Source organism: Pieris rapae, chromosome 5 (genome assembly GCF_905147795.1).
Source record: "Pieris rapae chromosome 5, ilPieRapa1.1, whole genome shotgun sequence".
NCBI lineage: Eukaryota > Metazoa > Arthropoda > Insecta > Lepidoptera > Pieridae > Pieris > Pieris rapae.
Window position 1 is genome coordinate 373,617 of NC_059513.1, and position 13,162 is coordinate 386,778.

General features: G+C 31.8%; 1 protein-coding gene across 4 annotated transcripts in view; it reads left to right on the forward strand.

The window, feature by feature from the left end:
* The window catches only part of LOC111000645 (KH domain-containing, RNA-binding, signal transduction-associated protein 2), a 69,607-nt gene that overhangs the window by 22,076 nt on the left and 34,369 nt on the right, over positions 1-13,162 (forward strand). For all 4 annotated transcript variants that reach the window (XR_006750231.1, XM_022270173.2, XM_045628377.1 and 1 more), the window contains exon 2: positions 4,536-4,707. Coding sequence is in view for 3 of the 4 variants with exons in the window: in XM_022270173.2 (XP_022125865.2) it covers positions 4,596-4,707 (112 nt within the window). In the remaining variant the exon portion in view is untranslated. The remainder of the gene's footprint in view (positions 1-4,535; positions 4,708-13,162) is intronic.

Genomic DNA, 13,162 nt, shown 5'->3' on the forward strand with positions numbered 1-13,162 from the left:
TGGCCCTTGCTCTAATTCATTTTTATCATATATCTGTAAATATTAATCAAAGCCACTACTGCTCTTGATATATTAGAACCAGGTGTTGTAATACAAATTTATTGCTGTTTAATTTGAAATAAACAGTAAACATTGGGTGGTCTTATCAATCGATGATTGTTTTTTTAAAAGAGTACCGAAAGTTTGTTACCCCGGCTTTTTCTGCATTCACACTTAAGCATTGGGACCTGAAAACTACATTTATAAATTAAAATAATCTGTGCGTATGTGTTGGTATTCTACAAATGTGTACGAATAAACTTGTGTCTGTAATTGTGCGACGTAGGTGTTTAACATCCGCCCACGGTGAGATTTGATTCATCAAACGACCGGAGTTCATAAACTACCATTAATTCTGCCAACTATTTGGCACGACTTTATGAATGAACAATTAACAATTCAGATTGAAATTTTCATACATAGTAAACGAACCAAACGGTGTCTTTTAATCTTTACCAATGCAACTGCTGTAAGACTATGTACTGAGTATTGAATTTCTTTTATTTACGAGGAGAGAAGATGTTGTGCTTTTTGTTAATTCGTTCGTTTGTTATACACTTGACTATACGGTTATTGTGTATACAGACAGAAAATGCATAGACGGGATATGGAACACCCGATTTCTATGTCAAAGTACTCTCTACCCTACCTCCTAAACCTACTCGATTTTTGGACATTATACAGGCAATAACTACGTTAATTTACAAGGTAGCATTTCGATGATACAAAATATAATTAAATTTAGAATATTAACAACGTATAATTAATTTACATTTATAATTTGTGCTAATTATTGCTAAATAATTATCATTAAATGTAATATGAACGTCAAAACATGATTTCCAATAATGTTTTCATCGTAATTCAAATCAAATCAGTTTGCATTTCAAATTACTGTTTGAATATCCTAAGCTTACATATCAATGCAGTGTTGTGATGGTTTGCTATTTAATAAATACTAATAGATTGATATTGCAAAGTATGTTCCCATTATTCATAGTTAAAGAAGTGTTTAGCACGGTGAAAAATAAGAAACTAAGTAACTATTTATACAGTTTTACTATCAGATGTACATAAACATTATGATTGTGTTTTTATCATTATATTTAATAACATAATGAGGTTCTTAGGGGTGGGGGGACTTCCCTTTTACTTCCTCCAACTTTTCTGTCGTCTATATAGAATCCAAAAACGCGAATCTGGATTTGCGAGCTTTTGTCGGCACATCGAACACTTAAAAGTTGCGCCATTAAATTATAATATTCATGATAGTCTGTTTATTTATTTTAAAATACAATTCAAATTAAACTGTAAAACGTCATTCAAAGGCTTGAACATAATAAACAAAATTTAATTTTCACTAAATTCACTGAAAACCGTTTTATTTTATTTTCATTATAAAATACACAGAATCATTTTAATTAAATTGAAATTGTTACGTAATTAAAAATAACGTAAAAAATAGAAAACGTTATAACTTCAAAATAACTATAATATTAATTGAATTAACTTGTTTTTTTTTTGTCGAATCATTTACTAAAATCATGATTTTGTATGTTAGAAAACCACTGCGATTTGTATAAATGTAACTATAGCAGTAGTTTCGGAGGACAAATGATTACAAAAATAGCTCTGTAATTTACAGAGCCGATCTTGCGTTACTGCTCGTTTTTTTAGTCACGTCGAAAATGCTATTAGTACAATATAAAAAATATTTTTCGGTAGAAAGGCATATATCGCAGGGTACCACACGCCCAGTGGAGAATCCTTGTCTGGGGTGGTGGGCAACTGTACGCACTATATCTACCAATATTCCTTAGATCAAAGGCCTGAACCGCACTTACAAGCTTTCAGGCAATGTGAGTGCCTATAATAATGAAAAAATACCACCGGGTCTTTTTGAGTAACAATAATTGTATCCAGTTGACTACACGTACCTATTAATATAATTTTATGAATTTTATATAGTTTTACAAAATATTTGTAAAATAATTTAAGTATTTGCACATTATTTAGAATGCTTAAGAGCAACAGATTGTCACAAATTCGCTAAGCAAATTGATGTGCAAATCCTAATAGAATGCCTCCTAACGATTTGCAAGCAGTCGATATGATATGGGGAATTCTATTGTAACTACGGCTATTTGTACTAACCCATATACACTACGCGCCAAAATAAATAGAACATTCAATATCGATTAAAACACGTTGTCGCAGTTGTTTAAATATGTCCATCTTTTTAAAACCTAGTCAATGTTAAGGTTTTATAAATTGGGGTTACTAACATTAGGATAATTTTCGTTAATTATTTGTTCTAAATTAAAAATTCCGTTAGTTAACTAAACTAAAAGTATTTTGTTACCATCGTCCAAGAAACCCGCTTATTGTCAAACATGGCAGCTTAAATAGCTTGTTTAACTATAACATAGCCTTGATACTCAACCTTCCGAGGATCTTAAAACACATAAACAAACCCCGTTATAAAATTCGCCTAAATTGTATGCCCCGTAGTGTAGCTTAAAACGATGTATTGCTAGAATGTTCGGCTAAGTGTTTTGTTCGCTTCAGCTACCATTTAATGCTTCCAGCTAACTGAATTATGTACAGAGACGTATGTAAAGCACTATGTGCAAGTTTATTATGTGCTCGGGCAAGACTTTCAGGGTTTTCTAGCAGTTAATACTTAAATATTGCTTGGAACAATTTGTCAAAAGCAAGGTAATTCTAAATATTATCCGTCTTATTCGTGTATAAGACTCGTTTGCTGGCATAAGTAAAGGAAACAAAATAGCATCGTAAATTTGTCTATATTTTCAAACTATGTATTTTAGACCAAAATCCAAATCAAAATGACACACCCGGTCTCCTAGATTAAGGTTGGTTGTTCCGCTGGAACAATTTCCCGCGTGACTACTCGAAAAACATCAATCAATTGTGGAGTTTGACTGTTATTTACAAAACTACAATGAATATTATATTGTATGTCATTTAAGTAAATTTAAAATATTAATATGGAAAAGATTGTTTGTTTGTTATGCTGGGAACCCTAACACGGGTATATTTTACTAAAACGGTTCACAAATCTGACTCTTTATAACGCATTGTTTACAGTAAAAACTTTTTGTGTTTCTATTTATTTATTTATACAATTTTAGAAACCCTAACACACAGCACTTTTCTTTCATATCCCCATAACTCTCAAAGAGATTTTGATAATAATAATTTATATATTAAAAAGTGATGTGATCCAGACAATACTGAGTTTATCTTAATATATATATTTCTTGTGTGCGTGTGTATGTGACTGAACTCCTCCTAAACGACTGGACCGATTTAGACGAAATTTTTTGTGTGTGTTCAAGGGGATCTGGGAATGGTTTAGATTCACAATTTTGTCCGCTGGACAATGTTTTTTTAATTAATTTTCAATTTATTAGTTGTTGTTGATTTTGGAATGTTTTACATTGGATCCGACAGACGGCGCTACCATCGCAGTGTCAAATTTTAAATAATATTCGAATTTTAATTTTAGTCTGTCCCGAAATTTAAAAAAAGTTTTGTTATCATTGTGTTATATCGTGTGTGACCATGTGCTGGATCGTTAGATATTGTCATAACATTTGAATAATAATTTTCATCAAAATGGCTTATTAAAAATTGAAATTTTGAAATTAAAGACGTGTAGACAGGACAACGTCTGTCGGATCCGCTAGTTTATTTATAATTCTAAAACATTGTGTATGCCTAAAAATACAAGAAAATGTGACATCACAAATTTAACACACATATCAATTACATAAGAACTTTAGCAATATATTGAAGGAAAAAACTAAACAAACAACTACAAAAAAAAATAAGAACAATAAAAAAAATAATTTAAACTAAAAGATAAAAATAACAATAATAAACCAACAAAATTAAACTAAAACCACATTAAGAGCTTGCAAAACAAAGTTACGGTAAATTGGTAGACTGTTGTAAAACACATCAATATTTTCATCAATGTTTGTAATTGAGTTGTAAGAACGAGATAGCCTATTCACTGGACCATTAAAACTGGCAGATAAGCGAGCCGTAGGTAGGTATATAAGACTTTTAGTTCGAGTAACTCTTGGATTACAAAGAAAGTAAGAAGTAGTTTTGTAAGAAGACTAGTGTGAATATTAAAGTAAATAATAATGTATGTATATAATATTCCATCGTTTTTGTTTAAAGGTATTCAGGAGAACGCATGTTAAATGATAAATTATTTTCTATGCCTGGCGTCACCACGTGCTGTAACTTAGCCATGGAAGCGGTCAGGAGGGCTTATATTCCCTGAGTGCCAAGCTATAGTCAATAGACATGCCATGTTCTATTCTTCGTCAAGAGCCTCTTATAGCTTAAGGTTATCATGACAACAATGAGAATTGTTTTTGAAGTAACAGTTTTCACAGTTTATTTAAAACAAATAAAATGAGAAATATGCTTATTAAATCTTTTTTTTTTTTTTTCAGATATTTAACCAGTGAAAATCATGAAGTGTTGTCAAGTAGTGTAGTGATGAGTGCATAAAGATGGAGACGACAGCTTTGCCCCTGGAGGGGGATGATGAGGGACGACCCCAGCAGGCTTCTTCCACGGGAAGTGGAGCGTCATCAGGCGCTGGTTACTATGGACATAAGAATGGTGAGTACATTTCATTACTGAAAATGGAAAAAAAGTTAAAGTGTGTTAATTATTGAAAATTTTATGTTAAAAAAAATATATGTTCTGTCAGAACCGTTTACGACGACATCGTTTATAATTTAAGAATACCGCTTATATTGACCAAAATCAAATAAAATTCTATTGTATTAGGACTTTTACGATCAAATTTGAGTACATCTTCTCAAATCTACTCTATTAAACCTTTTTTATTTAAGTCTAATACAATATATTTACCACGAAGTAATTTAAAATAATTTTATAAGCGTACACATTTCTATCCAATTTTGGTAATAAATTTATTACAGCATAATTTATTCTGAATTGAACGTAAATATAAACTGATAACGTCAACTTCCGCTTGTGATGTCACTTCTCATTTGTCAGCTGTCAAAATTCCCGCCCTTTAAATAGGACAAATTATGCATATCACGATAGTAATTAAAAGGTAACCACGAGTGAAATTATGCTATAGCGTATAAAATTTACTAAATAAAGTTTAGGTAAGGAATTTGCATTGGAATTGTGACGTAAAGAAATATAGTCACTAAAATTCATGCATTTAGTTTGGTCCTAAATATAAAATTAAATTTACTGTACTGCTTCGAAAGTTTAAGGAACACTGCAAAAATGTCGTAAAATACAACATTTTTTGAATGGTACAAATGATAGCTCAATATTTTAAAAATCATATTTAGAGACGAAATAATAATCCAGTGTGATAAGTACTTGAATTGCGTAATTTATATTATTTTATATGTATTCCCCGTATAATACAATTTGAAATAAAATGGTATAAGCAAAAATTATTTGAAATTACAAGACATTAACGCATCCCTTGCCGGCCATATTTCTTTATAACGACTGAGGATATGAAAGGCGTGAATATAATGATGCATTATGGCGGCTTATTCGTTTAATTGAAAGGAAACGCTTCATAGAGTTGAATAATTTAGGTACATTTGAATGTTTCCATAATTTAACAAAGCCGGAGATAATTTGGGACATATTGTGTAGGAGTATTATTTCATATATTATTTATGCAAGTAGTCAGTTTTGCAAATTAGCAAAATAATTGGTATAAAATAATTTTTAGATAGGTTAAGTACATTTAGCCAATAGCCAGGAAAAGCGTCTCCAAAATCCTTATACTTAATTGAGAGTTTGTTTTTCTTTTTTGTTAGATAAATGACCCAAGTTTTGAATCTCATATTCTGCAGCGTTCAACAACTTAACCTACAACGGATGGCATATCTGAGGTTTTTGGAGTGTCCAAGGTTGTTTTTTATAGAATAGGAGGCAAACATCTATTGTTAAGTGATACTGGCGATAGACACGTTGCCAGAGGGTTCGCGAGCCCTCTGCCGGCCTTCAAAGAGTTGGTACGCTCTTTTCTTGAAGCAGTTTATGTGGAATTGGTTTGGAAATAATTCAGTGTAGCTGGTTCCACTTCGTTTTGTCAAAATTAACCCTTTGAACCCTGAGATCCTTATAAAGAATAATCGTCAAATTGTTAGTGTTATAATACGAGAAACATGTTTGACAATTGCGTTTTATAACATATCAATAATAAATAATTTAATATAATTCCCACGCTACGGAAAAACATGTATAACTTGGCGGTATCAATTTATAAACATCGCTGCCCAAATTTTGAAATGCATTAAATTTGGAAAGCCATTGCTAAAATTGACTAAAATCGAGAAACACTAAGACCCAACCCCTTCAACCATCACAATATTAACGGTAATCAATCTTGAGGACCCGTTAGGGGGTAGATCACGCGAACTTTACTAAGAATAGTAATTAGAAGTTACGGCTTACATGGTGGTTTCACTTCTAATCACGCATATTTTACATAATATTATTTTGTTATGACATAACATGCAACGTTTGGGGCGTGTTCAATTTGTTGATTTTGTTCATACCATATCTATGTGGATGGTAATTACAGCCAGCGGTGAATCCCAAAAAACAAAATATTGAAGTTATACATCTTATGGCGTTAGGGTAAAATGTTGAGCGTAAATTTTTACGATGCGCGCGCACACCGTCGCAATAAACCGACTTCCTGAAGTTAGCTATAGTCAACATTTTAGTTGTTTCTATTTTTAGAGACTTTTTTTTCTACAAACATACTAAAACTAAAATAAGGCTAAAAAAATATTTTTATCTTGTTGCGCCAAAAAAGTATAACTTTGAACGTTTTTTACTTTTTTTTAAATTAATATAATTAAAATATGACAATTTAATCGGCCCGATATGAGGTGCACAATCAATAATCTATATTTTAGACTTAATACTAATTTAAGGATTTGATTTTCAATGAGTTATCCAATCAAAGCCCTTGATCTCTGTTGTTTATAATGCCAGGGGGGTGCAGGCTTATGCGTGGCAGAGGGGCTACAAAGTAACACGTTTAACTGTAATATTTACAACAAATATGTCAGAAGACTCCAACGGCACGTATTTTCCTTTTGAAAACTAAGATAACTCACGCGAGGATTGGGCAGCAGAGTTTTCCCCAAAAACCAATGTTTGACTGTAAGAGTAATTTTTTTGAAATAGAAGCATTTTTAGCAAGCTCAAGTCAGCCGGAATGGGAATTTTCCGGCGACTAGCGCAAAGGCCCAAATCGCCGAAAGAGAAGAACTGACACGAGTAATAAAGTTGGGGTGAGGCCTTGTCTAAGCCATTTTTGTTGTGTGTATAGCACTGGATGAAGTAGGGAGCTCTAGGTGGAGATTGACTTTCGTCACATAGAAGGGCTGGACTTTTGTCACATAGGAGCTGCTCCTATAGAGCTTGAAACTTATTCCTGTGGTTTTTATTACTTCATTCTACGAATCTTTCCCCGCAAGCACAGAAATTAAAAAACGCTAGATTCAATATTGATAAATCAACATAACACGTTTGATGCGCCATCCAATCTTGGAAATAATTATAGTTTCTCCAGGAATCAATTTTCCGAGTTTCAGCCGCAAGAAATAGAAAATTCAACATAGCACTTGAAAGTATGTCTTTTATACGATAAAATACAGGATTTCTATGTCACGTATTCCAATTCAATTCATTCTCCTTAGGTAGAAGTTAGTTCTCAGTCAATTTTGTTGACGAAGTTAGAATATTTTTTGGGACTTCTAATTTAATCAGAATTAAGTGGCTCACGAACAGTTAGTTCTATTAAAACGAATAGAAGAAATTATTGAGCAAAATAAGGTTTTATAAATATATTAGTTGACTATGCAAGAGTTTACTTTTCTCTAATTTGAACTCGGAATAAGTAGGGTTTCAGGTTTCTGCCTTTTAAAATTAATCCGTGTTTAGAAACGATTTGTTCCAATGGAACTGCTTCATCGTTTGCCGTAATCAGTGTTATGCTGCGACTCATGTAGCCCAACAGCATTTGTCACTTTAATCACTTGTGGTCAGTCACGCTATTATGTTACACGTGTAAGCTTTTATTTGATTAATCATAATTAAAATATTTTCATGCTCGAACTAAAAAATATACAATTTCTGTATAGTTTTGTTACGAAAAAGGTTGTACGGATTAATTAATGCAGCCAAGTTTCATCATCGGACATCAAGCCAGAATACCATCCGTATCACCTCGACTGTAGGCGTTGCACAACTGTGCGTTTCTTACAACAACTTTGCATTGCAGCGTGTGTGACCCTTCTGGTACATAAAAAAATACATTTCATCAATCATTGTTTTAGACACTTTTGGCACATATCATTGATTTTACCTGACGGTATAATGATGTGATTCTCAAAGGAGACTAAGTACTTAACCGCTGCCAAGTTCAAAAATGGCTCAGGTACACAGCCAGAGGATGAACTGACTTCAAGGTTAATACTTTAATATATTGTTCTTATAAGCTAGTAACATCATGACGCTTTTAAAAACCCTTGCTAAGTACAAGCTTATCCATATAATAAACGACTAGCTAAGGAAGGTTTTCATTTGAAACTGTTAGAAAAGCAAATATTAGGAGTTCTTTGTAGCTTAAGCCATGAGTTGGGTAAAGTAAACATGCTGCCGTCTAAAATCTACCAGCGAGAAGCGTTCACGAAGTTGGAATTATGTGATTAAAATGTGTAAAAACTAACCATGTGGAAACTTTTGAATATGAACTAAATTTTACTGAAAAAGAGAAAAAGATTTATTAATATACCAAGAAACTTATTAAAATAACTCTAGAATTTAGAATCAATGATTTTTCTTTTGATGCGCCATCCATTCCTGGAAATAATTATAGTTTCTCCATGAATCAACCTTCCGAGTTTCAGCCGCAAAAAATAGAAAATTCATCAAAGCTAGTAATACCATTTCACAGGGTGGAGCCCTTTTCAAATCTTTCATCTTTGACTGCTTTTTCATGATTGGATTATTGGAGCGTCGTACTCCCTTTGGTAATTAGTGAGTATTGACCATTATGGACGCGAGACATTGTAATTCCGATTCTTCTATTTTTAATTTTAATTCTTATCCATCCAGAGCATCAATTATATTCTTACAGTAATGTATATGACTGACAAAATAAACCAATTTCTATTCCACCAAAGAATACATTTTTGTAATATTTTTGTGTATGGAACTGATAATATAAATAATAAATCAGTCGCTACAACCCTTCTAGGACTGGGCCTCTAATTTCTGTATCTGCTTCATGATCATTTGTCAATCTAATAGGCAAGCAGGTGATCAGCCAGTCGACGTTTTGGGTCAAAGGCAAGTCAGTTTCCTCACGATGTTTTCCTTCACCGTTCGAACATGTGAATTGCGCACATAGAGAGAAAGTCCATCGGTGCACAGCCGGCGATCGAATCTACGCCTTCAGGGATGAGAACGTTGAAGCCACTAGACAATAATTGTACATAAAAATTATGAACCGGGCCATTACCCACACACATTATCATTTGATTTATGACGGTTCAATTTACAGATATAAATTATATTTATGCATATTATCAAGCCGACAAAAGTATGAGGCTACTAACAGGGCCGATGGTACATTCATATATGTGTGTTTAATTCTAAGATTTAATTTTTCCTTCACCACTCATACTCATCATATCACACCTATCATACTCATCATATTCAAATCTAAACTTAGTTAACATAACTTGATTCACTTTAGATTGGATCTTATGTAAAGGCTATGTATTATTGAAATATCAGGAAGTAAATAACAGTATGAAGATGGTAAAATGTATTTAAAAGTAAAAGATGATTCCACTCTTCAGTACAGTTCTTTAACAATATGATAAGCAATATTGGATATTTAATAAGCGTTATTGAAAAATACATCGCAATACTGAAATATTTCATTATAGAAAATACGCTAAATTTATTACATTGTTATCGTGTTTCGTAATGAATTGTGTAGATATCAGGATATATTAAATCATGCGATATTGGTGAGATGGAAGATGAGACCAGGGAAAATCTTGTCATCTTCCTTTTTCAACTGAATTTCATAAAAAGAAATTGAACGATGCTTTATACAAATTGAATAATTTGGATAATTTAAACCAAAAGTTTGACTTTCTGTAGAATATAGATGAGATGATTCATTTAAAAATGTTTGAGTTTAATCTTTAACGTCTGTGGTGAAAATGTATAATCTGATAATACATAAAAAAAAACAATTTATGTATTATCATAAAAAAACGCTTTATGATTTTTTTCTCACAATGTCACTTAAAATTTATTCAAGTATGGTCTTGAACTTTCACTTGATACTCTAATAATTAAATAATTGGTAAAAACCGCATGAAGCTGTACAGTATTTTTTAAATTATCGGGAAAACACACACAGACTATCTCTTACAATTTTTAAGATTTTTACGAAAGAAATTCTATAATAATAATAAAATATAAAATAAAAACAAACTATGATTTTATTTTTAAAACAAACAGGGTTTTCAATGACTGAAAATAAGAGGCCTTATGTATATAGAGTATAATTTAAGACAAAGAAATAAAAGTTTAATGATAAATCTAAATACTAAAAACTAGCATCAAAAAGTACGTAAATTAAAATAATGTGAAACAGAAAAGCGAAATACAACCTTATTCTATACTGTTTAGACATTGCTATGCTTTATCAAAACATTAATCAAGAATGTGGTTGGAGTTCACCAACAAACGGTCTGTCTGTCCACACTTCAGGAATGTCAGACCGCGTGCCACAATCTCGCTTGTAATGCTGTCTGTATTCTAGACGTGCACTACATCCGTAGAATTTCCAAAAATGTATACGCCAAAAATCAAGATTACAATGAATGAATGAATGATGATGATAGTTTTTAATTTTTATAGCTCTCATTATAATTATCGTACAATGTGACATGATTGACGAGTGAAGTGAGAAACATGTTATTATAGTCATTTGCAGCTTACTTCACTTCCTACACGTTGCAGTTACCAACATCACTACATAATCTAAAACATAGTCGCTTTCTCTGTCCCTATGTCCCTTTGTATGCTTAAATCTTTGAAAGTACACAACGGATTTTGATGCGGTTTATTTTTTAGATTATGATTTTTTTAATAGATAGAGTGATTCATGAGGAAGGTTTATATGTATAATAACATCCATTAAATAGTGGAGAAGTACTGTTTTGAGGTTTCTAATGTGATGTCGTAAATAATTACATTTTTCCGCTTACATTGCAGGCTGAACCCTACGAATTTTACCAAAATAATGCACTAAGTATTATACACATTGAAAAGGTCTACAGAAAAGTCCGTGATGGTATATGTCTATCTCTTATGGATAACCCACATTTTTATATACAACGTTCACAGATTTTCTGTAGTGTATTTAGTATCAGCATTGCAAACGTGCGAAGCCGGGGCGGGTCGCTAGTTATATTATATAATAAGTGTAGTATTATAAAATTATGACACTCTAATTAAAACGCCATTAGTCAACATTACTTCAGACATAACTTAACATATGAGTTCATGGACGCTGACAATTGACATTATAAGTTCGCCTATAAAATAAAAAGCAAAGATAACCAGCCAAGAAAATTGAACAAAATCGCTTCATATACATTAATTATACACATAACACAATTATAAACAGGTATATTAACGTTAATGAATGTCTTTAATAAATTGACTTTGTAAAGATGGCGCTTACAGTCTTAATCAATTAAATATTCCAAGGCATAACACTAAGACACTTATCAATATACTGTGGTAAGGTTTTTTATTAGATAAAGATCTAATAAAAATCCTACCCGAGTATATTGTTATGTCTCTTAGACCGGTGAGCCATAAAAATAACGGCATCAGCGACATTGTATCGAACTTACATAAAACAGATTTATGATGTTATTTCTATAAAATACACCAGTATTAGGAATCAAAATTAAACCGAAATTTGAGGGCTGGCAAGAAAATGTCTTTCTTAAAAAAACCTCTCATATAATAGGCCTGTAGGGTGTCTCTGTAAAGTCTCTGTGTGCTTTTTCGATATAGACTATTGTGTTTGGGTAATAGAAACTCGTTTTTTTTTAATTGTCTACATGTATATGATAAAAATGCAAATAGCTTTATGTAGTCTCTCTCTATATATTGTGATTTTAATTTTATACGAGCAATTGTTTTTAAAATACGTATTTGTAACTGAATAAAGTTACAGAGTAAGCCTGCAGTTTAGCGAAGGCTTCATCCATCTTATTTTGCCCGGCAGAGTTCAAGCGGGAAAACGTCTCTTAAAATTTACTAGATTCAAGGTAAAACATTCCTCAATGTGCTAGATTATAGTATTCTATATACTTATTTACATCGTAATATAAAAAATGTTAACATTCTGTTGGTACTCTTTGGTTTTCCATCGATTTCGATTTCAACGCCAAAAAAATCCATGGAAGATTTTAATATCTTATCACTATAATAATATTTGTAGATGTCCAAAATAAAAATAAAATGCTTTTTTACTAATTATTTATCAAAAATCCTCAACCGCAATGCCTCATTATTCTAAAATAAATAAAACCACATCCCTATCAAATTTATAAGCAAATTAAAAATCGTTCTGAAACAGACCGCATAGTAACGTGTGACGTTGTGGTTGACCACATTCTGTCACGGTAATATTGGTATAAGCCTGATTTCCAATTTTAACTATCTATAATCTATTTATCTATAACCCTAAAAGTTTACTATCTTTACTGGTGTCAGTTTATTTCGTTGGATTCTATTCGATGTAGCAACTCTTGAAACCGTACTTAGAGTATCTTAAAAATAGTTTACAGTTAAGAGCGGGCAGTACCAAAATCACTGATCGTAGATTTGATTTTTATCCATGTATGTGATGCTTGAATTAAAAACAGAAATATGTATTGATCTTTTACTATAATTTAAATAGTTCAGTAGTTTACTCTACTTAAATCTCGAAATAAACAAAACACAA